This window comes from Schistocerca americana, chromosome X (assembly GCF_021461395.2).
Source record: "Schistocerca americana isolate TAMUIC-IGC-003095 chromosome X, iqSchAmer2.1, whole genome shotgun sequence".
NCBI lineage: Eukaryota > Metazoa > Arthropoda > Insecta > Orthoptera > Acrididae > Schistocerca > Schistocerca americana.
Genome location: NC_060130.1, coordinates 294,018,492 through 294,044,839, shown reverse-complemented (window position 1 = coordinate 294,044,839; position 26,348 = coordinate 294,018,492). Strand labels below are relative to the sequence as shown.

General features: G+C 38.1%; 1 protein-coding gene across 1 annotated transcript in view; it reads right to left on the bottom strand.

Moving 5' to 3' along the window:
- LOC124555131 (constitutive coactivator of PPAR-gamma-like protein 1 homolog) overlaps positions 1 to 26,348 on the bottom strand; it is a 217,321-nt gene that overhangs the window by 178,372 nt on the left and 12,601 nt on the right. Inside the window, exons 2-4 of the mRNA XM_047128943.1 lie at positions 23,231 to 23,498; positions 22,573 to 22,745; positions 11,491 to 11,604 (exon numbers count right to left, since the gene is read on the bottom strand). Coding sequence (XP_046984899.1) covers positions 11,491 to 11,604; positions 22,573 to 22,745; positions 23,231 to 23,447 — 504 coding nt within the window. The 5' untranslated portion in view covers positions 23,448 to 23,498. The remainder of the gene's footprint in view (positions 1 to 11,490; positions 11,605 to 22,572; positions 22,746 to 23,230; positions 23,499 to 26,348) is intronic.

Here is a 26,348-nt window from a genome sequence, read left to right as displayed (position 1 = left end):
GCGGCTCCAGTCATGAAACCTGACAATGGCTGAGAGAGTGGTGTGTTAACCACATATGTCTCCAGGAGTGAACTAATGATCACGAAACTTTACCAATGTTCATTGGGAACATGTTCAGATTTTCACGTCATGAAATAACAAGCAACCAGTCACATAAAAGAAATTTACATTTCTTTACCAGTTTCAGGAACATAGGTGTAACCTTCTGAACACGGCACTATTGTGTATGTGTATATATTTCTTCATTATATACACCTACAGTTGCTGCTAATGGATAAAACACCAAACAAAATTTCAGCTTAACCTGTTATGGTCATGCAAAAACTTTTTATGAAATTAGACCACTCAGCATGGAATGGTCCAAAAGCTTTCAGAAAATTTTAAAGCAAGAGTGTCAACAGTACAAACGCATAAGGACTTTGACTGTTAAATGGAGATGAGTGTGCAAGTAGCTGGGAAAAATTCCACTGAGGTTCTCTACGAAGGGGAGGAACTGTATGATGCTGTGAGAGAAAATGAAATGGGGTCAATTTGGAGTACAGAGGGAATCCAAAATTAGAGTATGGATTTGACAGAGCTTTGGAATATTCGTGATTAGAGGTAGAAGGGATAAACAACATTCCAGAAGAATTTTTTCAATCATTGGAAAATATGACATGTATATTATTATTCAAGTTAGTTTAAACTCTATGAGACTGAAGCCATGTCATCAGACTTTGCGAAGAATATCATCTACATAATCCCCACATAGGAAATGCAGGAACTATTGCATATCCAGCTCAACAGCTCACGCATTCAACTTGCAGATCGGAATATTATGCAGAATAATGAAAAATAAAATTATAGAACTATTAGATTATCACAGTTCAGATGTAGAGAAGCTGAAGGCACCACAAAGGCAATTCTGACAATATGCCTGATTATAACAACAAGAGTTAGGCAAAATTAAAATAATTTCATAGAATACGCCAGCCTAGGGGGTGGGGTGGGGGGGGGGGGGGGGAAGAGAGAGAGAGAGAGAGAGAGACAAGATCGATAAAGTGAAGTGGGGGAAGAAATAGGTATTAACTAAAGGAAAAAGGCAAAATACACATCATATTCTGTTCCAAGAATCACGAGCAAAAAATAAGAATGGAAGCAGAGGGAAAAGTGCTCTGATTGAATGCAGCATTAGTCAGACTGAAGTTATTCTCCAACTTGTATATCAAATAACTTATTAAGGAAATAAAAAGAAAGGTTTGCAAGTGGGATTACAGGTCAGGATGTTTGTATATCTATGGTACCTGACAAGATTTACTGAATAAATAATATGGCTTCAGTATAAACCTAAGAAAGGAAAGAGTATTAAGCATCAGCAGCAATATGATTTTTTAACAACTTAGCATGAAAACTTGGGATCAAATAACACAATATCAAAATAAGAGAGAGAAATCTTCACCAAAAGGCATCTGTTTATAGTAAAAACAGGCCTTAACTTGAGAAACAAATTTCTGAGAATTATGTTGAGAGTACGGCATTGTATGGAAGTAAATCTGGATTGTAGGATACTTGGGAAGAGGGAAATAGAAACTTTTAAGAAGTGGTGCAGCCGGGGGATACTGAAAATTAAGTGGAATGATAAGATAAGAAAGGGAGGCTGGCTGCAGGAATAGTACGGAAATGAATAGATGGAAAATTCTACTTAGCAGAAGGAATTTATTACATTTTCATTTATTTATTCTTCACAATTACAGCTTATTATCTGAGATGCTAAAATAGGCCAAAAAATTTACTTTTCATGAACAATATACAATTATTTATTCCTGGTACTGAATTTAAAAAGAAATACTAATACTACATGCACCTTCTACCACTACAAATATAAAATAAAACCCTTAACCAAAGACCCAACTAACCAACGACACCACTAGTGGTGGTGGTGGTGGTACTACAGAAGCTGTTCTGTTTTTGTTCATTTATTACGGTGCATTCACTGGATCTGCCTACATGCTACCCGAGTCAACAGGAATCATCTGCTGGATTCTTTGGGTAGAGGGCAGCCCGTCAGTAGCGTTTCCGCTATAACGAGTGATTCAACAATTCACTGTAACATCTACGAACTCTCACTTCCGTAACCACTTGCATCTGGTGGTCGCTGACCTCAGTTGTCTTCTCTACATCTGTAGGGTGTGTTGTCTAGCCAGGATGGTAGCATGCTGATGTGTGTTTGAGTGCCATGTGAAGTTTTCCTTGGCCGCCTTGGAACTGCAGCTGCAGTTTCATCCAAGGTGCGCAACACTGACTACTTCCTAAGTGCAGCTTTAGGATCCAGCATCCTTAATGCCTGACAGCCATTACATGCCGCATCTCCATAGAGAGTACAGCCCCACAATGTGTGCTCTGGAGTGCCCACACTGCCACATGCCCATCTATCTCTTATCTATCTTTCAAATTTGTACACATATTAGGGGGACGGGAATGTAATTTTTTGCCATATTCAAACAGACATAAAATTAACAAATTTTTATTTTCAATTAATAATGTAATCACTTAACAACAACCTTTTCTCATCTAGTGCCAAATTAATAGAAATCAACTGGTTTTTGAGCAAAATACCTGGAGATGGCATTTTGGACATCATCCACATTTTCAAATTTTTTGCCACTTTGAAAATGTTGCAGCGATCGGAATAAGTGGAAATCCGATGCTCCCATATTGGCAAGTATGGTGCGTGAAGCAATACCTCCCACCCCAATACATTAATTTTTTCCAGGGTTCATCTTGCATAGTATGGTCCTACATTATCGTGTTGCAGAATAACACCTTCTCTCTTGACAATGACTGGGTACCTTTCAATTAAAGATTGATTTACTTGATCCAACTGTTCACAGTAATTGTCTGGATTCAGAGTTTATCCAGGTTTCAGCAATTCAGAACGAATGGCCCACGAATACTCCAGCAAACACACAAAAGTGTCTTTTTGGGGTGTAAACCTGGTTTGACTGTACTTGGTGGCAATTCATTCAAAGAGAGCCACAGCCTGTTGCATTCTAAATTATTAAAGAGGACCCACTTTTCATCTCCAGTGATTCAGAGATCAAAATACACCTAGGTGTTGTGCCACTGAAGCAATAAGTTGCGTGTGGTGAGTCGGTTAGCTTCATGTGTCTTTACAAATCTTCTGTAAGCGTTCTTAGACGATCAATCAGGGTTGGAAAAGTGTGTCTGACAGTTCCTTGATTGTTTGACATGGATTTGCTTCCACTTCCATCCTTAACATGTCAGGGTCTAAAGTTGTTAGTCTCTGATCAGCACAAGTCGGAAAGATCAAAATTATCGGATTTGAAGTTAGGAAACCACCTTTGGCATTTACGAACATTTAACATACTTCAATGAACATCACAAATGGTTTGGTTACAACTGTTGTGAAACCCAAAAAGCACACAATAAAACAACGGAAAAGCCAGGATGGAATAATGACAATATTATGAAAAGGACAGATTACTACTCACCATATAGCAGAATGTCTCTTTGTTGTGCCTATCTGTGACTCGGCATCTGCACTTTATGGTCAGTAGTAATCTACCCTCTTCACAATACTGTCAAAACGTATTCAAGACCGGATATGTATTTCTTCTGGTATTTGCAGGCCACTTCACCATAAACTGGGGAGGGGGGGTTAATGATTTTTAATGTAGACAGTTGGTAAATTCAACATATCTACAACAAATCTAAAACCTAATGCCTCTTCATCTGAATGCATATTTGTCTATTATCTCCTCCTAAAACAATGAAAGTATTCTGACAGAATTTTGAATACAATATTGTGCAATTACTGTGCGGAATTATGTTTCAGTTAAGAAGAATCAGTTTTCTTTGACAGGCTCCGCTGAAACATTACTTTTATTGCTATGCCAAGTGTGTTCGTAAAGGAATAGCGAATTTTTAATTTTCTGTGTTGCAGTAATCTGATTAGCAGGGCTTTTTTTGTCATAGTGTTGGTAAACATGTCTGGAAAGTGTGTGCACAAAGTTACCCATATTACATATTTAGTTTCCTGTCACCTGACAAAAATGTTACAAGTGTTTTGGCACTATTAGTAATTATTTATTTTGTGAAAAGATGAATCAAAGAATTTGTATTAAATTTTACTGTAAGAATGGAATAAGGTGCACCTAAGTTTTAGAAATTGCTTTTGGAGAGTCGACTAGACATAAAACAAGGATTTATAAGTTGGTATCATCGAAAGAATGAGGTCCCATGTCAAAGGTGGTAGAGAACCATGAGTAAGGACAGTCACTACCTGATACAATAACAAATGAATTATTTACATCAGAGTGTGGCATAGTTCACCCTGCTATCAAATCATCATCTAAGACAACAGAATCACCTTACTTCAGATCCAGTAGTGCAAGTTGTATTGGAAGCAAAAACTTTATATTGAAGTTGATAGTCAACTGTATACTGAGATGTGACTATCATTCTGTATTGTATCAGGTGATAAGTTACAGTGACAGTAACAGTAACAAATACAGAGACATTCTTGTGGACATGGACTGTTTTCAAGTTAAGTATTTCAGATTGTTCAAGTTTTAATGAAGTGATCTAGTATTCTGTATGTGTGTTAGTATCTGCTCAACCTCCTCCAGAAGCAAATCTAGGCTTGTTAGGACCTACTACAGTGTTGATGTAAATGTCTCCATTGTTTTTACATGCGGCACTACAAGAAGTGGTATTAGCATTTTGAAGGAGGCCGTAAAGATGTTTAAGATGACGAGTGCCCTGGACGCACCAGCACACCAGCCAATGAAACTGTGGAAAAAGTGTATGGACAAACAATGAGACATCGCCAAATCATAATCAAAGAAGTTGTTGAGGATGTTGGCGTATCAAATGACTCGTGCCATGGCATTATTTTAAATGTTTCAAGTAGATTTGTTCAAAAATTATTGCATTTTGAACAAAAACCGTGGTGAATGCAAATTGCTCAGGAGTTGCTAGATGAAGGCAACAATGATACAGAACAACTGAAATGGATCATATTTGGTGATGTAACATGTGACAAATATTATGTGACATTAAGGTGCAACCAGCCCAGTGGAAGCATTCTGGATCACCAGGATGGAAAAAAGCTCAACGAGAGCAGTCAAATATTAATGTTATGTTCAAAGTATTCTTTGATTTCAACAGTATGGTGCATTATGAATTTCTGTCATAAGGTGAAACGAACAATGAGTAGTACAACTTATAACTTCAACTCTGATTGTGAGAAGCAGTAAAAAACAGCCTGTATTTGTGGCAGGGCAATACATCTTTTTTTTCCCACCGTGATAATACACCTGGCTCACACATCACTGTGTGTTACTGAATTTTTGACCAAAAACAATACTGTAATGATGCCCTAGCCTCCATATTTGCTCCAAATCACTCTTTTTTGTTCCTAAAACAAAAGAAAATTTTAAAGGGCAGTCTTTCACAAGCATACATGATATCTAAAACGCATTGGTGAGTGAGCTAAGGCTACCCCAAAAACAGAAGTCCAGAAGCATTTCGGCAATTATCAAAAGTGCTGCCATAACCATATAACAGGTAATGGGCAATACTTTGAAGAGGATAACACTGATGTCAACTAATAAATAAACCCATCATTAAATCCAATATTCATCATGGTGATCCTGTTGCTTTCACTAACAGTGTACACAACGGCAGGACCCTTTAAATATTTTCTGAAAGTAATGTTGTTGTCCACCCAAATTTTGGTGATATAAAAGAACTTTCTACCTTTCTCTCTCAATTTCCTTAGTTGCCTCAAATATGTCCATCACTAGTCAATTACATCACCTCTCTCTACAAGAACCTTTAACTTACATATCTCTCCCAGATAAATCTCATTTCACACAGTGTCATGTGCGAAACACCTTTCTGCCAAGGAAAATGGGTTTTTGGTTTTACAGCAATTAGTAATTTCCATAACATCGGTACTTTATTTTGAGTTTTGTTAAAGTCCTAAAATGAATGTCGAATTATAGATTTTGATAAGCTGTCTATTAACAACGGTTTTACTCCTAAAATTATTAGCACTCTTTCTTGGCAGCTCCGTAAATCATGAGGTTTACTTTCACATTCCTTTCTGATGTGTAACATTGTGGCAATGCTGACTTTTTATATAAATTGCAGCCCTTTGATTGGGACTGCCAATATTAGCCAACAGTTCTTTTTGTGTCAACTTTTTACTAGAAGCTGTTCATTACATAAGAGATGATCACAAGGTGTGTAATCCAAAAACAGCTCATCTCTGTATTGTACAAATTTTCTTGTGATGTAGTACACATATTAATCACTTCTGAATAACTAAGTATTACTTAACACACAGATTGAATTAATTGATTCTAGTAACTAAAATCACACAAACAGCATCATCTCAAATCCCTGCACACTGCACTACATGGCAGGGCAGGAAACATGCAACTGATTTTGGCTGTGCCTGCAGGGCAGTGGCAGGATTCTTCCAGGAAAGGCCACTTCCACAACCAAGAGCACTGCTCACTCACAAGTTTACCAGCAGACTATACACAGGGTACAGGCCCTGATCTGTCACATAATGTATCAGTCCACTTGATGAGTTAAAAATCTAATTTTTAATCCCTTCCTAATTGGGAGAAATTTGTATGTTCCCCTGCCTGTGCTTGAAGTATCCAATTCATTTTGTCACATTTTTAATATGCAATCTTGTATTAACTTCTTGGTACTGACATTACTTTCAAGTATCCTTCAAACTTCCATCTGAGTGCCTTTCTTTAACCCATAAAGGGCTCCCCTATTCCTGATTACCAATTCCAATGGAAATATTCCTACAATTACTAGCAATGCATCATTTGGAGTAGTGCAGTGGGTGTCCATTAATCTTTGTAGTAGTCCTCACTGATCTCTTCTGACTAATGTATCTGGTTTTACATTACAAGCTGCAATCAAACAGCTCAAGTGCTCTACCATATACTACGACTGATGCTAATATAGATTGGTGGTATATTCCGATTGTCCTGAAGGGAAATACGAACTGCCTATCTGTGATGATTATAAATTTGATCATCACATTAGTACCTATTCTTATAATTAATTTCGAGAGATCCACTTCAGTTGCAATAATATTTATTCAGACCACGACTGGTTCCAAGATTTTAAAATCCCGCCTTCAGGTGTACGAAATTAGTTTATTTGGTAATAGGTAGCAAACAGTTGGACCAGTCAGCACAAGAGTTCCAATCATTGCATGCTGGCAAAAAGATTCAGCTGCTGGGCAGCCATACAGGAGGCCAACCAGTACTGCATGGAGGGCCACACCAGTGTGGCCCTCTAGACAGTAGTGGTTGGTGCTCCTACAATGCACCTGCCCAGCAGCACACAGTTTCCACCAACATGCAATGATTGGAACTCTTGCACTGACTGGCCCAGCCACTTCCTATGTATTACCAAATACAATAATTTCATACACACGAAGGTGGGCTTTTAAAATCTTGGAACCAGTCATGGTTTGAATAAATATTAGCGCAACTGAAGCAGATCTCTCTAAATTAATTATTATGCATCTCAGTTGTGGATGTCCTATGTACCAAACCTTGTGTACCTACTCTGCCTGTCTCCTCTGTATTATGTGCAAAATTATGATGTTCATCCTGGAATACCATAAATATATCATTTTACTACTTCTAATTATTACCCCATTTATTTTATCTTAGGATTTTTTACTAGGTTCCCTTTTAGCTGAAGGTTAGTGGTTTTGTGAGGTGTTAGTGACACTGCCATTCTGACAACATCCTTCAAGTTCATGGGATACATTCTAAAACTCTGAACCACACACTGACCCCTGCAGCAAACTTATGTTATTGTCTTTGTTATTTCCTTTCAGAGTCATATTAACGATGCATGTGTCCTGTAGCAACAGTGTCTCGAGTAGTTGTACAATGTCTCTGGATACTCCAACTTCGTAAGGTGATCAAAAACAGATGGCAACCATCGGTTATCGAAAGCATCAATACTATTGATCATCGTTACTAGAGCACATGTGGAATGAGTTTCTGTCACTAGCAAGATTACCTTATTTATTGAATCTTTAGTTGCCTTGCCTTGCCTCTTCTCAATCGGTACTGGAGAGGGCTCAGTTCCGTGTAGTAGTCTATGATTTTGTCATCTCTTGGGTGCAAAATTTAAGGACAAAAGCTGCTTTAGCTTGATGTGTCACTACCAAGTAACATAGCTCGATAAAGCTTTAACCATACAGAGAAAGAACTGCTAAAGTATTGTACAGAAGGTAACAGAAAGAAATAAACAACGAGACTAATAGAAGTAACACTTTTATTCGAAGGTAATAATTACAATGAAGTCACTGCAATTTATGACGGTCAACTGGACTAATAGAATTAACATTTTTATTTGAAAGGCAATAATTACATTGAAGTCATCGCAATTTATGGTCAACTGGACATTACAAAAGCCAGACATGATTCTTAATGGAGTGTGTGATCACCAAGGATGGCAGTGCTTGCTCTGTAATGTGCTCCCATACTGCTACAAGGTTGGTGAGGAGTTCTTGTGATAAGGCACTTCATTCCTCCACCAGTGCAGATGACAACTGCTGGACAGTCGTCACTGCCTCTAGATGTGCTGCAATACGTCTCCTGTATGTATCCCAAACCTGCTCAATGCACTTAAAATGGGGGAGCGGGCACGTCGGTCCATTCGTCGAATATCTTCTCATTCCAAGAGCTCCTCCACCTGCACTGTTCGATGCAGTTGAGCATTATCATCCATAAAAAGGAACTAATGGTAGAACACACACCTTTTAAAGAGACACATGGGGAAAGAGTACAGTGTCAGAATAAAGTTACATGGGTCTGTGCAACATGTTCAAAGATTTGGATGTCAGTACACCCATGCAATGTTACGTCTCCCCACCCCCTAACACCTGAACCACCAAAATCATCAGGTTCAACAATTCTGGACGTACCCTCATATGGTAAAAGATGGAAACACATAATGCACCCACAAACATTGTCGAACAGGATCATTTGGTGGTCCAGGTATTATGGTGTAGGGATGCATAATGTTGCATGGTCATACTGACCTCCAAATCTTTGAACACGGTAAACTCACTGGTCAACGTTACTGTGACACCACACTCCTCAACATGTGCATCTTTTCAGGAGTGCATTTGACATCAACTTCATTTTTATGGATGACAATGCGTGACCATATCAAACAGTGCAAGTGGAGAAGCTCTTGAAATGAGGGGATATTCAGCAAATGGACCAGCTTCACCTTCCCTGACTTAAATCCCATCATGAGTCTGTGGAATGCATTGGGGAGATGTGTTACACCATTCTGAAGGAGGAATGGAATGTACTATCACAAGAACTCTTTACCAACCTTGTGAGTATGATACAGAGCATGTACTGCCCTGTTAACCACCTTTTGTAATGTATAGGGAACCAATATGAATCGCGGTGGCTTCAGTGTAACTATGTCTTTGAATGTATGTGCAATTTCTGTTCGTCTCATTATGTAGTTAGCTTCTGTACTATAACGTAGCAGTTATTTCTATGTACAGTCCATGTTTTAGCGAGCTATGTCACTCGACAGTGACAAAACATGCGAAAGTTATTTTCATCCTTAAGTTTCACACACCAGTGTAATTCTGCAAATATCTTGTCGATAATATTCTGAACGCACATTGGTCTGTAGGATTTTGATAACACTGAATCATTTTCATCCACTTTACTAACAATCACACCTTGCTGCTTCCCATTGTGCAGGGACCCTTCCTTGCAAAAGATACTCTTATAAGTCATGCAAGTAAATATTTAATTGATCAGGCTTGTATTACTCCAGCGGAGCCCATCCAGTCCTAGAGAGTCTCTCTTTTTAAATCTTAAAATTTTTTGTTTAATTTCTCTGTGTGAACAGGTATAAATATTTATTGTTTCTACAGACAGCTTGTAACCTTTGTCATAAACTTATGCTGATCTTCTGTCTCCTTTTACTTCTCTGACATCACTGTCGCCTGGAAGTAGTGTTTCCATTAGCAAAGCAAGCAACTATTCACAATTTTCTGTTATTGTCCCTTTTGAGTGTGTACCAGACTGCCGGTGACTGTATTTTCTTGCAGACTATTATGTATAGGATTCGCCAGGGATCCATTTCTGAGCTAGTCTCCTCGAACTGTTTCCATAGTTCCATTTTGGTTTATCATAACTCTTCCTTAAAAAGTTGAACATACCAGTACCTATACAGCCTTTGGATTCTTTCTTTTTGGACCAAGCTGCTCTCGTATAACTTCCTGGTTCTTCTTGTTACTCGTCTTAATTTCTGCATTGCTTAATAAATACTATCAAGTCTTCATACCACTTTCGTATATTCACCACTTTCTAACTGTTGCAGTTTTCCCTTTTACCTTATCATTCGAATTAGTCATGTCAGTTGCCACTGTTCCTTTGTGGCTAGCCATACTGATCACATCTGTTTGCTCATTTGACGCACAATGCAGTGCATGGGCTCTCCATGTTGATCTGTGCCGCTGACTTACTTATGTCATCTTCCGATGAGCTCGCCTCACACCAATTGCAGCTTGTCGGGACTGCAGAACAGCTGGCAGGGAGCTCCTGATGCAGCCTATTGTCTGCATGCTGCTGCTCCTCAGCTGACATAGTGCAAACCTCCATTGTCACGCTGCACCAACAGGAGAGCAACGACCCCCCTTACTGGTGGCATCCAAATGCATTTCAACACATTAAACACTTGCCCTGCCTTATTGAAACTTAATGTCTTTCAGAAAACATGCACTTGGGTAAGTGAAACTTTCACTACTTGGTGCAGTGACAAGTTGCCAATAACAGCACTTGCCACACAAGAACACCATTTGAACAACACGGAGCCAACATCAACAGACAACTGATCCAGCAGCCATCTCATCGTATCTTCAAGAAGAAGGGATAGGCTGATAGAACATGTGATATAAGACAGCAGGGAATAACTTTCACAGTACTAGACAGAGCTGTGGAAGACAAAAATTGTGAGGCAGCCTGAGATTAGAATATATATAACAACTAACTGATAATCCAAAACAAAGAGATTGGTATAAGAAAAAACACTGTGGAGGCTGCATCAGAGCATTCAAAACACAAATGGGGGGAAAAAAATTTTGAAACTGATGTGTGACATGCTGAATTTTCTGAGAGAGTAGTCAGCCCATTTCTAAGAAGACCTTAGCCTGGAAGAGGGAGAACAGTAACAGTGATATTTAGTAACAAAACTAAATAATCATACTATGTCTACCAATATATCTTATTTGCCACAGTTTTCTATTTTTATTTCAAATAACTGTGGCCCCCTGCCTGAGTAATGATCCTTACTTCTAAAGTACACACTACACCATGATTACAATCCTCAAAATAGACGAACAGTAACCACAATTTTGTTAGGAATTAACAATATTTTGATACTAAATTAAATACTTACAACACTGATACTAAGATGCCTCAGAGCCATACGAAGACACGTCCTCAAACAACTTGGAGCTGCCCACCATACTTTAGGTGGTGGTGTTCCCTTTATATTTATGTGCTTCAAAACCTAAGAATTCCAAGAGATATATTTAGTAATATCTTATAACACAAAGATGAAACAATGTAAACGAAAAAAAATATTTCTGGTCTGCATCAAAAGAGGAAAAGCTTATCAACAGAGAGACAATTTTGTAACACTTCTCATGGCAGGGGTTCCAAGCCACAACATTTTTTTTGAAGAGCATTATGAAATATGAAAACCTAGGACTGTAAAATTATTTATTCATTAAGTTCACTACTGCAATTTCTGCACTGTGATCACTATCTAGTAGAGTATTGTAAAAACTGTGCCAACATTTTACAGTCAAAGTTGACCATAATACCATTTAAAAAAATGTTATAACATGAAATAATTTCTCCACATAAAAATTATATTGTGCAATTTTTTTAACTTCAAAGCTTGAAAGATATTCATGTTCATTATATGTAATCCTTTCACAAATGTACATTAATAGAACATTTATTATAATATACAGTTTGGCCTCTTAACAAAACCTCCAACTATGGCACACTGAAGGTTTGGATGGAACAAACTACTATTATTCTAAAAGGGCATCAATTACTTTCTAAATTCAAAAGCTATGTACAGACGGTTGCTTGCAGAATTGCCAAATCTTTCCTAACATATAAAGTGAAATATATCATTATTAACCATGCCATTTGACCATCATCTCAGTTGTTGGGGATGTCAGAACCAGTTCTCAGAGTTTTGATGGAAGGGTCTCTCTCCAGCCTGGAACTGGATCTCTCCGTAATTCATCTATAGTATTTTTGGTCCTACCATACTATGCCAACTGAAGGGCTAGTAACTTTCCCGTAAAGGCAGGAGTGTCCCTGCACCTGTTGGAAATAAACTTATGAGCTGTCCCAGCAGAAAGTAGCACTTCCAGAGAAGCGCTATTAGCGGGAGCAGTAAATGAAAAACAAAAGTGCCACATTCTGTTCCTGAAGTCAAGTGGTAAAAGGTTTGCTTCTCGAAGCTTGCAGAACCGAGTAGTGGCCTGCCAGTCCTCCCAGGTATAGCAGACGAGTCGAGTGTCCTTGGGATGTTGACAGTGTTTAACCCCCCTTTTACATTCCCAGAATTAACTTTTTCCTATTGTTTCTCACATTATTTGTCAATCACTTCAAATTCTCTATGTACACAATGTTAATTCCACTAGCATTTGTTTCATTGTAATTACGAAGTTCCTGTCATTTATACTCAATGAAACAATGTTAATGGAAAACAAGAATAAATGACAGAAAGAAACAAAAAAGTGTAGTTAATATACAATGGTGTAGGATAAGCACTTGCTCTCAAGTAGAGTTTATAAACATTATGCAATAAACTTTCTCAAGCTCTGATATTCCTAGTCCTTAATTCATAGAAGTCGTTACAAGTTGGGACAATTTGTGCCGATAGTGCTTTGTCTCCCAACACTGCTGACCTAACAGTAATTATATTGTCAGCAGTGTTGTTCATACTTCAGCTAAAACTTCAGTGTTAGTCATAACAGGGCAGTTGGCAATGACAAACAAGAGCAATGGTAGTGTCTTTTCTGAATAATATACACACTGTTGTGGATCTGGTTCCTTTTGCAAAAATGGCATGAACTATGTAGGAACTGTTAGCATACTATTTTATAAATATGAAAAAGAACTAATGTTGATTTGCAGGGAGATATGACGTGGTGCGTGACATACATTTTTTTCATAATATGTAGCAATTTCTAACGTATTAGGTAGGTTGGGAACTGACAGTAACACACAACAATTTAAATGGTATCATAGCTGTCATACCTTTTAGGTGCTTCTTTCAGAATACATCCCAATTTCAGAGGTGTTTATGTTCTAACAGCACAGTTAAAATTTTACTGCACATTCCACTCTACATCATGTCCTTCAGAATTATATTTCATTATGCCAACTTGAACATACATACATTCAACTCTGTGGTGACAAATATAGAATGTAATTATGTCATTCAGTCTGTCAGCTTATGTAATCAGTCAACATCCCAGTAGACAACTACTATCCTGTTATTTAGCACATTTTTCTTAAAGAATTATTTTTTACGTACAAAGCAGTAATTTTTATGGTTTGAAGCTAGAGATACTTCTTGTCTACATTTCAACATGAGATATATATCTAGGCTTTGCAATCGCTTTCTTATGTCACACCAAAACTTTTAAATTCATTTATAAATTATGTACTTACTTTAAAAGTAAATAACTTCTCCCAATTTACACTAGTTATAATGTCCCTTTAAAGTATAAGTGATTCTTCCCAAACAACAAAATCATTTTTCTAAACTGGAAAGACTGCAGGAATTTGAAAATGTGTTCCACAAGTGTAAAAGCTCATCGACATCAAAAACTTGGTAGGCGGGTGTTGCATTTTAGTGAGTGAGCACATGTTCAGTAGGAAAAGACCTCACATCAGAGCATGAAGCGATTTGCTAGTTGGAGGTGGTGGTTAACCCAAGTGGTGAACTTGGTCTAACAGACACCAATAAATCATATGTTTCTGTGAAACCTTGGAATGTGGTATTTTCATGAGAGTTTTTATCTATTGCCCATGAACCATTATTAACCCCCACCAATGAAGACAAAAAATGTCTATTGAGGGAAAAAATTTGTGTAGTTGCAAATTTTTTTTACAGTGATAGGGGGGAATGTTATGAACAACATATGAACTATCCGGAATGGTGGGAGAGACTTTTTTAGGTTTTTCTATAATGTCTATAAAACCACAACGTCTAGTGGAAGTGTTTTCCAGTACAAAATTAAACCACATTCTATTTCCTACATAAAAGATCCTACTAATTTTTTCTAAAGAACTATTAGTTTTCACATTGGAAGGTATTGTAAAATCACAGATTATTAAAAATAATGTTTTAATGGTATACACTTTATGTTTTTTGTTAAAGGCAGCATGTTAAGAAAAAAATATTTAATGTATGTCCCACATCTGGCCATACTAAGGGGTAAATTGTGCGTTTTGAGGCTGTAACAGGGTGGAGGGGGAGGGGGGGCCAGGTGTTTACGAGTGTGAGGAATAGTAGGTCGTTGAATAGTGGTCGTGCACTTACCTTCTTCATAGGTCTGCAAAATAATGAACAAGCAGGCAAGATATTCAAGAAAACCCTCACCCATACGCTCACACCACACTGATCAGAATTTTTGGTATATTGCTCATGACATACCCTCCTACCACAGCACAAAAATGTGTGACTACACAAATTTTTCGTCCAGTCAACATTTTTTGGCTCCACTGACAAGCTAATAACAGTTCAAGGGAACCAGATAAAAACTCATTAAAAAAAACACCACAGTCCAAGTTTCCACAGAAACATACGGTTCATTGACTTCAGTTTGACATCGCCAAGTTTATCATTTTTGTTAAACAACACTTCCAACTAGTCAATGACTCCATATTCTGAAATGAGGTATTCTCCCACTTAACTGCAAGTAAATACGTAATAAACAGAAAATAACTCCACTGTGCAACTACAAGCACAGTTAAGTTATTTTATCCACTCACATGAGAGAATTGGACAGGAAATGCTGGGGAGATATAGTGAAGCCTGTAAACTGAAAAGTGAGCAGCATTCTTGGTTCAGGGAGTTGCCTTTCCTGAAAGAACTTGGCAGCTGGTGTATTGGATGACTCAGAATCTATTTCCCCTCTAGGAATGTAGAGTAGGGTGCAGAGAGTTACATAGGTTCTATCCATATGTGTATCTTGCTTTAGAATAATTAGTAATTGATATCTGAATTCCATGTACTGTCAATGCACTTTGCAGAAAATAAATACCCCAGGCACGTCTGCACACAGTGTGGCCAGCAATTCATATGCAAGTTGCAGCAGATTCAGTATAACTTTCTGCAATGCTGTGTAGTTCCATTTTACGACGTAGTGCACTAGACAGAATGGGGAATTGCTTGCTCTCTCTCCGTTTTGCAGACCTATGAAGGAGGGAAGTGCATGACCACAATCCAGCAACCTACCTTCCCCCATTTTCCACCATGTTACACTCCTAGAACACAATCCTGTAATATGCTGCAGCACTTTGATGTGGTACAAACATTTAATATTTGTTCTTGAGCCACATTATTTAACGAGGTAAATCTAATTCTATATTATTAAAATATTATTTTAATAATCTGAAATGTTTCCATCCCCCACAATGCAGAAACTACCAGTGCTAAAGAATAAAGAAATTTAATGTAGTTTAATTTTGTGCCAGGAAACATTTTCACTAGAAGCCACAGTTTTTGAGATAGTCAAAAATAACAAAAAAGGGCCCTTCAAGCTCCAACTACCACTCTCAAGTCCCCTTCATCCACACTCACATCCCACCAATCAGAATTTTTAGTATGCTACTCATTACATTCCCACTATCACTGTGCAAAAATTTGTGACTAACCACATTTTTCCCCCTAATTTTCCTTTCTTAACTGGACTAAATCCTCTGTGCAGGTCACCCAGCCAGTCTGACTGGTGACTGAAACACTTCATTTTATTTTTAATTTTTCATTTTAATAATCTCCCATAATGTTCAAGTAGAATTCATTGTGGCCTACACACCAAGTAGGATCATTGCTTCAACAGAGGCTGTTTGTTCACATGGAATGTGATCTGCTGACAACGTGCTCACTATTACCCATTCTAAGTAGTCAATAGGATGGGTGGGAGAGAAATCACGTAACTGCTGGCCACCACCTGGAGCACTGGTTCCAGGCTGGACACACACTGTAGCACCGGCTTCCAATTAATAACAACATGCATCCTCCTACACTCATTTTTCTTTGGACTCCGTTCCAGTACTGAAGTTAACATCGTTTTTGTGACCCCACGACTGGATAAGAGCTTCACTGGAAAACCTGGGTGCAACTGTTATATGTCTTGTCTACTGCATAAAAAGAAAAACAGGTGTCAGAAGTGGGATTTGCATCTTTTGGTCAATAAGGAAGCTTCAATTTTGTGTCAACATCTGCCATGACTAAGATATCTGATGCTAACTGGGCCGGTGAGAGATTGGCTGAGTTGGTACGCAGTGGGTTCACTGTCACCTACAGCATGTCACAGAGCTGCTGCTTGCCTTGCTGTTTGCCAGCCACTTGCCATCAACACATTCTACATTGCCACATACATGCCAGCAGGCTATCCATTGCAAGATGCAGTCATCTAGCTTGCTACAGCCAATGTGTCCCCGCCTCCGCACATGAACCATCAACACCTCACCACATTGCTGTCACTTCGACACCAAAACAACGTTGCTACCACTTCTACATTGAGAAAACATTTTAAGTGTCATTAAAGCACTGCTTTCCAGTTGCTGACCTGATCAAATGGAAACGCTGAGGATGTCACGGATGTCTGAGAAGAGAGCAGTATATTTTCGTTTACTTATTTTCAGGTGCTGATTCGGAGGGAGAAATCTTAGCACTTCTGCACTTGCTGTTTAATTTTTGCTGTAAGTGTTGCCACTAACTTTAAATGACAGAATGCCCACTGCACAGTCATCAATGGAAAGTACTGCAGACAAGGGCAGTAGTGAGCCACTTAAAGCTTTGTAAGATCAGATAAGAGGCCCCTACCCTTGAACCGCAGGTACAGCTGCTAGCAAACCAAGAGCCATCATCTAATCAAAAAGTAGAATTCAGCATTCAGGAAACTCTTTGATTCCATTAACCACACAGACATTCATTGTTTTTGTAGCACACTCCCATGGGTTAACAGTTTCCCCCCTGTTAACTTCATAACTTCATTCTCGGGGAAGAATTCAGGAAATGTCGCCACAGTGTTGCAAAACATGCACTATGTTTGCCAGATGTGTTCTTGGCTTGACAGTTTTAAGTTTAATATTGCACATCTGAACCTGACTGGAGATGCAAGATCCTATGCAGACTCTCATAATGCTGGCAGTTTTGATATGTTGGCCAAGGGTGAGGGTTTTACTGCAACAAGCTGTCCACCCTCAGTCAATGGACCAGGGAATATTTTGAGGTTTTTGTAGACCTTGCCCAATCAGTTCCATATCACGCTTATTTCCTGGGGTGAGAGGAAGAAATGATTTACTTTTTCAAGAGGCAGACACAGAGCTGTGGATGTGTTTATCATGGGGATAAATCCGCCAACTGGTAGAGAAATAAAGTATGCATCACCTTGCACTACTGAGAGAAGAGGCTAACTGTTTTGTCTCATCTTCCTCTTATGGGAAAGATTCTCATCGTGTATTCACTATGAGAACATTGTAGACATTGTAAGTGTCCAGGGCATACAGAAATAGATGTCAGGCCCCTGCTGTTCTCACTGCAGACAGATTGGTCATTTAAGTGTTAATTGTGACCATTCACAGTACAGATGAAACTGAGGCAATGGAAGGTTCCGAGGGTACAGAGAAAACTGTGCATATGGATTTCTGAATGGGACGGGAGCAGGTGCAGCCGCCACTCTGAGTTCCCATTAAATCATGTTACCTTTCAGAGATTACTGGTGGTGGAAAACATGATTATAAAAAGCAACATAAAGGGAAAAAAATCAGTGAAAATTTTAACTGACATGGGTGCTCAGGTGAGCCCATTATTTTTAGCCTCTGCCAATAAGCAGTATTAAAAACTTCAAAATTATCACAAAAGTGGATTGGGTACAGAAACTATCAGTCTGTTCAGGACATGCTGTGATAAGATGTAGATTGGTAAAGGTTAACATAACTTTTATATGGAGGTGCTAATGAAAGTCGGGATTTTGATGTTACCCTTGGGAATGATTTCCTGTGAGCATTTTGGACTTTGAGTCACAAACTGTCCAACTTGGTGACTTGGTGCACCGGTCTAGCAGTGCCAGCACAGCAAAGACACGAGTAATCTGGGAAAGAAGGCCTATTCACAGAGTTTACACTAAACTATATGTCTTATTGTCAAACATGTACATACCTGACATTATTCGTCATGGAATAGGAAGAGTTTGGATAACAATCAAAATCCAAGAGCCCACAGGAGATATCTTTCTGGTCAGTATACTCATCAGAAAAAGTTCAAGATAGACTTCACATACGTGCAGAAAGAGGCATTAGCTGGGCCGAAAGTATTAACAGAAAAGTGTGTGTTCCTCTGTGCTTAGATAATTTCAGAATACAGGAACCAACCATTTTACAGTGAAGAGTACTGGCTAGTGTACAAGAAACACAAGGAAGATTAGAGTTTACCATTCTGTCAACAGCACATTTGTTAGAAACAGAGCACAAGCACACATTCAGACAGTATGGAGAAGGAAATCGGCTGTGCCCTTTTCAAAGGGACCATCTCAGCATTTGTCTGGGAGTGATTTAGCATTTCACATAAAACCTAAATCTGAGTGACTGGATGGGGATTTAAATCATCATCTTCCTGAATGCAACTCCAGTGTGCTGATCACTACGCCACATCACTCATTTACAAGAAATAGAAGCACTAAAAGTTGAACAGTTTTGGTCACAATAAATAGCATCTCAGGAGACTCTGAGGACCCATCATTGTGGTAGAAGACACAGAAAGTTATCCTTGAAGAATCGGTAAACACTGCTGAACAAAGATGTACATGCAATCACACCATTCATCAAAAATCAAATGAACAAAAATAATGCATTCGTCACAGCCAGACAGGAATCTCTTGCATCCTGTGTGAGAGGGATTTACATTGTTATTTCATGAAATACAGTATTTACCAGCCACAGACTTAATGCAGCATGAAATTCTAACCATAGGTGCATAGCCAGTAACTCAGGGAGCCATTAACTTTCATAAACCGATATCATTCATGATGGAGCAGTTTTCTTGGCATGAGCATCTCATACATAAAACTTCCTGGCAGAGTCAAAATTCATTCTGGAAACACCTCATACATAGTATCTGAACAGCACACATCAGTTGGATACCTTTTTAAACAGTTCAAACATTCCCCAAAAATTCATTTTTGCACAAGGATGGTGGTGTTTTCTTCAGCTAATCCTTACACTTTTTATCACCTATCTATAATATATACATATTGAGCACTATGTTTTCATCTGTGGTTGCAATTTTGAGATATTGTTCACACTGATTATCTCCAAGAGCAGTACAAAACATTTTTAAATTCAATCAATTCTCTACAAATATTCACCCACTTTGTTGAATTTCTGTTGGTTATTAACTTTCCAAAATATATCTGTGACAGCACAGTTTTGAAGTAAATGGAACAGTATCTTGCACATGAAATATGCATTTCACTAATGTTAAAGTGTACTGTGTACCATAACAAAATTTCATTAATAATCTATGTCACCAACGTGCAACACACTCAACTTTCCATCTTGCACATACATGTCCACCTTAAGAAATAGTCTGCCTTCTCACACTCTTTAACCTCATTGGCCTGCTGGCCAGAAAAAGCGAACACGTTTCCCCAACAGAGGAAGCCCTGCATTGTTTCTAAATTTCTGTTAACATTATCGGTCTTGTTTACTGAATATGTTCTTGTTTCTGAGATTAATTTCACACGTTTCAGTGAGGTGTGTGTGATAACATATTTTACTTCCATACATTCTGTAACGTGTTTCTTTGTGTAGTCATCAGTTTTGTGATATATTCTCATTTATGTGAGAAATGTGCACCGAACTACAGTAAATCCGCTTCATACACAAGGCGTTATACAACAACTGTTTCATTGGCACCAGGAAACACAACTACTTCAGCAACTTCATGAAAGCTGATCAATATTAACAATATTTGCTCCAAACCCCCATCCTTGTGGTCCAGAAAACTGTTAGGTTTAATTCAAATGGTCTGCACCCAAACCACAGGATGAAAAATCATATCTTCTGAGAAACATTCACTGTTCTACATAGAGCCTGTTTAAGCTGGCCCTAAGTTGTGTTGAGGTCAATCACCACTTTTACAGTGATCATTAGAATGGAGATACGTAATAGACGGTGGTTTACAAAGATTCTGTCAAGTTGAGAAAATGCCCAGAAAGTATGCCATACTCTCAACTTCTCTTCAAAATTATCCTCTCTGTGAAGGTGTTTGCCTGTTATGAAGTGGTTATAGAAAGGTTTGAAATGAACCTCTCTGGGAAGCAAAGAGGAAATCATGTGTTATGACTTTTGAATATATCACATAACTCTTGAATCTATTCAAATTGTATCACAACATCATAACTATTTACTGTCATGTCATTCTCCCACCCCCACTGACCTTTTTTTTTGTGATATGTTTGTGAAGAGTGGAAGTGGAAATTACTAGCCTTTATAGGGCTTCCCGTACAATCATAATGTAATATAATTTTCATTAGATAATGAACAAAATGACTGATCAGGCAGTTACTCTGTCCCTTTTTAGCTGATGTTTACCTTTTCTACACTCTCATGCTTTCGTTGCAATGGTTCATGTACAGAACTGCGACCTGCATTTGATGACACACACTGAGGATGTTACAACTTGTGTAGTGCAAATTGTGTGTGAATATCATACAACAGGTACCAACTGCATATGACACAGCAGTTTTTAAGACACTGACCTCATATTCTGGAGAACAGAGGTTATTCCAGCCACCCTGATTTAGGTTGCAAGAAAATGCTGGGATACTTCCTTCATCAAGGCCACAGCCAATCACATGTATTATCCTCATAAAAGCATACTTATATATCCAGTGTGTATCTGTATTTTGTACTATTTATTTTCATTATATTATGACAAAAAATCCTATACAAGGGTGAATCAAAATACTAGTGCCAAAAGTGAAGTATTGACTTTACTTACTAGTTTCTTCAAAGATGGTGGAGATGCATTTTTAAATTGTGCAACATTTAATGCCTTCATTAATGTGTACAGTATGACCTAATTCCTGGCACCCAAAGCACCACAGAGACAAATTAATCTGACTTTATACATATCAGTAAGAACGGGGGGGGGGGGGGGGGGGGGGGGGTGGAGCAGTACATTTACCAGACAATTCCTTCTGTAAGTGCTCTAGGGTCTAAAGCCATGTTTCTGCACAATAGAAATTTGCGACTATACTTAAGAAAGCTGCGTAGCTCAGCCATCTTTAAGATATTCATTAAGTTTCTTTGTTTCATCACCTACCCACCACCAACACTTTGAGCTACAATCATGCTGTTCCCTAACCTTAGTTGTGGTCTAAGTCTTCATCAAATTCTATACAAATGTGTAAACAGGTCAATTTCTCTCACCACAGGGTGATGAATACATTCTTGTAATACTGTGTCTAAATATTTCAAATAGCTTTCAGATTGGTAGGGGAATGATCAATAGTACTGGACCCCTCAAATCTTGTTTGGTAGCTCGTCAATATTCACCAGTGGTCCACTAGCACAGTTGGGAGGTTGTATTTTGAAGCATAAGGTTCCAATTTTAATTTCAAATCTCCCAGACAGGTAAATAACTACATGTTTACTTACATTGAGCTCCACATATCTAGGCAATCATAAAGCAACTACAATGTGGTAGGTGCGTCAAGAGGTTGCCCAATGTAGATTGTTTTCACTTCAATCTAATCAGTGTCTTATTCACAGTGATCAAATACCACCACCCTCCTGCTCCCCCCCCCCCCCCCCCCCCCCCCAGTGATTTATATAAGTCTAATCATCACATAGTTGATGTACAATTGATTATGTCCGATACCTCTCGACGACTGCTGAAGTGTGCACAGAGATTGCAGTATCATAAAAGTGGTAGTATCTACCATTCTCGAAGTTAGGGTGTATCTACCCCAAAACCAGCCATATTTCTCTCCGAGCTGCTTCAAAAGATGGTAACATAAAACTGACACAGAATTTCCCAAATTGCCAAGCTGACATTTGGTTTGCTGTTATCTCTGAACTACATACGCACATTAATGGACAAGATGCGGATAGTGCACTTATCAAAATTGAAGCAAATAAATAAATAAATAAATAAATAAATAAAATAAAATAATAAAAAGAGCTATCTCAGCAGTTCAGTAATACAAACCTGATTAATCTTCTGCCTAATGCGAAGTTGGGACGTGATCCATTCATTCATTCGTTGCTGTTCCAAACACCCGTTAAAAAATACTGCTAATTCAATGTTGTTAGTTTGTATTGTCTGGACCAAAATGGCTAAGAATTGGACCATTCGATTCCACTGGCCACCACAGACCCAATCTAAAAATATGGAGAACTGTTAACTCAACAGGAGCAATAATTTATGTAACAAAAAATATTTCAAACAATGTTTTTGTACTTCTAATCAGTTGCTGAAGTTTATATAATCATTTACTCACACACAATACTCATTTGCTGCATGCCAGAGTTCTGCTATTTGACACACTCCAGTAATTGGTACTGGTTACTGAACATTGTTACATGAAAGTTTGTCTCAAAATGTTATTTTTATTAGGGTCTAAAATTACTCAGGAGTTTATTTACTGAATAACTGAACAGGAAGTTGAAATCCCAAATCAAGACACTCTTACAATTGCAAATCATGTAAAAACTTAATCAATGTAATGCACATACTGACTAGCTGGAGACAGTGTCTTAGACTAAACAGATTTTCACGACTATGATTTGAGTATGTTTACAGTAATAGCAAAATAAGAGTTCACATACCTGCTCCAACATAAAATTGCCATCAAAAAATAATTTACCTGAGAAGTAGCCACCATAAAGGCGATGCAAGCAGCACTCCCCATCCACTACAAGACTCAGTTTGCTATTAACATGGTTTAATGGTTTTCCAGTCTTTTGCTGCTGTCGACTCTGTTTCACTGCCAATCCCCGGGCAATTCTCAATAAATCCACGGGCACTGAACTGCCTGGTATTTGTGAACTATCAATAAAAGCTTGCAAGTCTTGGATACCCATTATGCAATATTTTCAGTCAGGTTTTCAGGAACACATAAATCGTGAATGCCACTGCAAAAAGAAAATGATAATGAAGAAAAATAATACAAAAATACAAATGCATAGTAAGTTGGCAAAAAATATTTATCTTCTGTAAATACAAGTATTATGATGTTAACTTGATGACAATACATTTTCTTTAATTTAAATTTTCACAATGATGCACAAAACATTCAATGTTTTACATTACATGTGACTGCACAACACCTTGCTGCAATGTAACAAATTCAAAAATGAACAATAAGATCAGGCTCAGGTTCAGAATACTCAATCACCAAGGGTGTGAGTATGAGAGTTTTGTGAAGGGCATCTTAGTTATGCTACTGTGCAAGTCAATAGAGCAATTTAAAAACAAAAATTGTGGTTACCTGAAATATCATTTACCAGCAACTAGATTTTAAACCATGATACAATGTGTAAGAGCTCACCTATCCAGTTAGAGGTGAAGGCAATAACAAAATATTATTATCGATTCTTCTTCAGAACGTAATCTCCTAGTATTGGTCACTGATCAATGTAGTTAGCTCTTATCTTGACAGTGCAACGTGGAAAACTATTTCTGATGTGCAGCTGTGCCATCTTTGATGTCTTTAAGCAACAAATGTTCTGTGTTCCAGTGAACCTTTTTCCATGTGTCTTCCCTTTAATGTAGGTTGTAATAATTGGTATCTCTTGCTCCTCAGAGTCCCAAATCTTATATTTATCTTTGTTTGGTAATATGTAATATGTAGAAGCTCTCTGCATTTCTTCATCTGATCAAGGATCTAAACATTTAACCTTTTCATCAACCATGGCAAATGTAAGAAATGACAATACAAATAAATTTAAAAAGCTTCAATTCATTTTTCAATATAGAGTCTATGGTCTAACTTTGATACTGATAAAGGCAAACAAAGAATATGGAGCATCAAATCATTCTGATGGTGCCTTAGTATTTGGAGGAAGACTCTTGTTCACTTGAATTACCTTTTACTTCGAGATTTTTCTGGAGTTCTCATTTAGAGAATAGCACGACTCTAGTCTTGGACAATTTAATAGAGGGCTGATCCCTCCACACCACTGAACTAGGCAGTTGCATTAAAGGGAGCTACCTTGTCTACTATGATGGCAGCATTGGCATACCCGATTATGTCAGTAACTTTGCCATTTATTGTGATCCCTGTCAATGTTTCCTTGAAAACTCTCAGAATAATTGTTGAAGGAAAGAGGAGATAAAAATGCAGCCTTTCATGACTGTGGTTGTTCCTTGTTCAGTTTCAACATCTGGTATACAATTACAGTAGGGTTACCAATTATGTGATGGTCATTGCTGTCAATACCGATTTGCCGAAGAACTCATTACCTGTAATGCATTCCTTTAGTTGGCCAAGTCAATAATCCATAAGCATGCAAACACCAATTGTGTCATTTCAAAACAGAAGTGACACATTCTGTAGACCGAAGACAAAGCTTTCTTTCCAGTAGTTTTGATTAAATTTTTATTATAACTATTGTTTGTTTTTTTATCCATCCCATTCTAACAATTAGATATGGTTACTCAATTACTTGTCATATCTACAAAATATGCTACCTAGTTCAGCTACACATTTCTTGTGTAGAGGTCTCACTACTGAGCAGGCCAGAGAAAAGAAGTATCTGCAACTGTGTTTTGCTGATGTAGAATACACAAATCTTCACAGTTCCACTTGGTATCTGATCATAGCCATACGAGATCACATAACACAATGACATAACAATTACATCACTCTTATTGCTACTTGTCTTCAACAAGTCTATCTCAAGTCATTCCTTTATCCATACATGCTATCCCGTAAGCAATCTACATTCCACTTTTGAAGAGAAACTTTGATGCAGCGGACAAAAGTTATTATTGACAACTTGGCATTTATCTATAATTTCATTGACATCTCAAATTTCTCATTCCAATGGTATGATAATTATTATGAATAATAGCCAGCTAAACTGCTATACTTTTGTTCTTTGGGGCCCACAGTGCAAAGTATGTTACACATAGCAGTGTAGATGACTATTATTCATAATAATTATGTCATTAAAAGACGTATTTTGCACTGTGGATTCCAATGAACAAAAGGTATGATATCTGCTCAACTCTCTTACTGCCTTTACCTTACTATATCTAATGCTGCAATCCCTCCCCCCATCCCAAGAGTCATGTATCTTGCTGGCATAGCTCCTGCCCTTAGCCTTCCTTGGTGTATAGAGGGGACCAGTGGGAGGGAGGGGGGTGGGGTGGGGGGGGGGGGAGGATTCACATAAGAGTTTTATACTGAGTGTGTGTCCTCACCTGTATCTGAAATAGGATGGAAAGCAAGGAGGGAGGGAGGGAGGGAGGGAGGGAGGAAGATTACAGTTTAAGTCCCATCAATGACAAGATGATTACGGACAGCAAGCGAGCTAAGACTGAGACGAGGATGAAGGAAAAAATGTGTCTCGTCATTTTTGAAGGAAACCTCTCGCCATTTAATTTAACTGTTTTGGAAAAACCATAGCAAACCTGAATCTGGATGGGCAAACTACACTAAACTATAATTTGCAATACGATTATAACAGGCATTTTGGATTCTACCTTAGGGTCATTCAATCCTAAGTGATCACATTTTTCAAAAGTTTCCCACTCTTCCTTTTCTGATTTTGTTCAAATTTACCACGGATACAGATCTAACGCGGAAATGAACTCACGCAAAATTTGAGCTAATAATACCCATATGGTGTAAACTGAGGCCCTATATTTGAGAAGCTCTCTGAGAAGGGTGCGATGTAAGCAGGCAAAAGCCCAATGTTTGAACCTTTCTTAATACAAGGAATCAGAAAAACAGTGAGTGGCAAGGTGTAAAACAATTT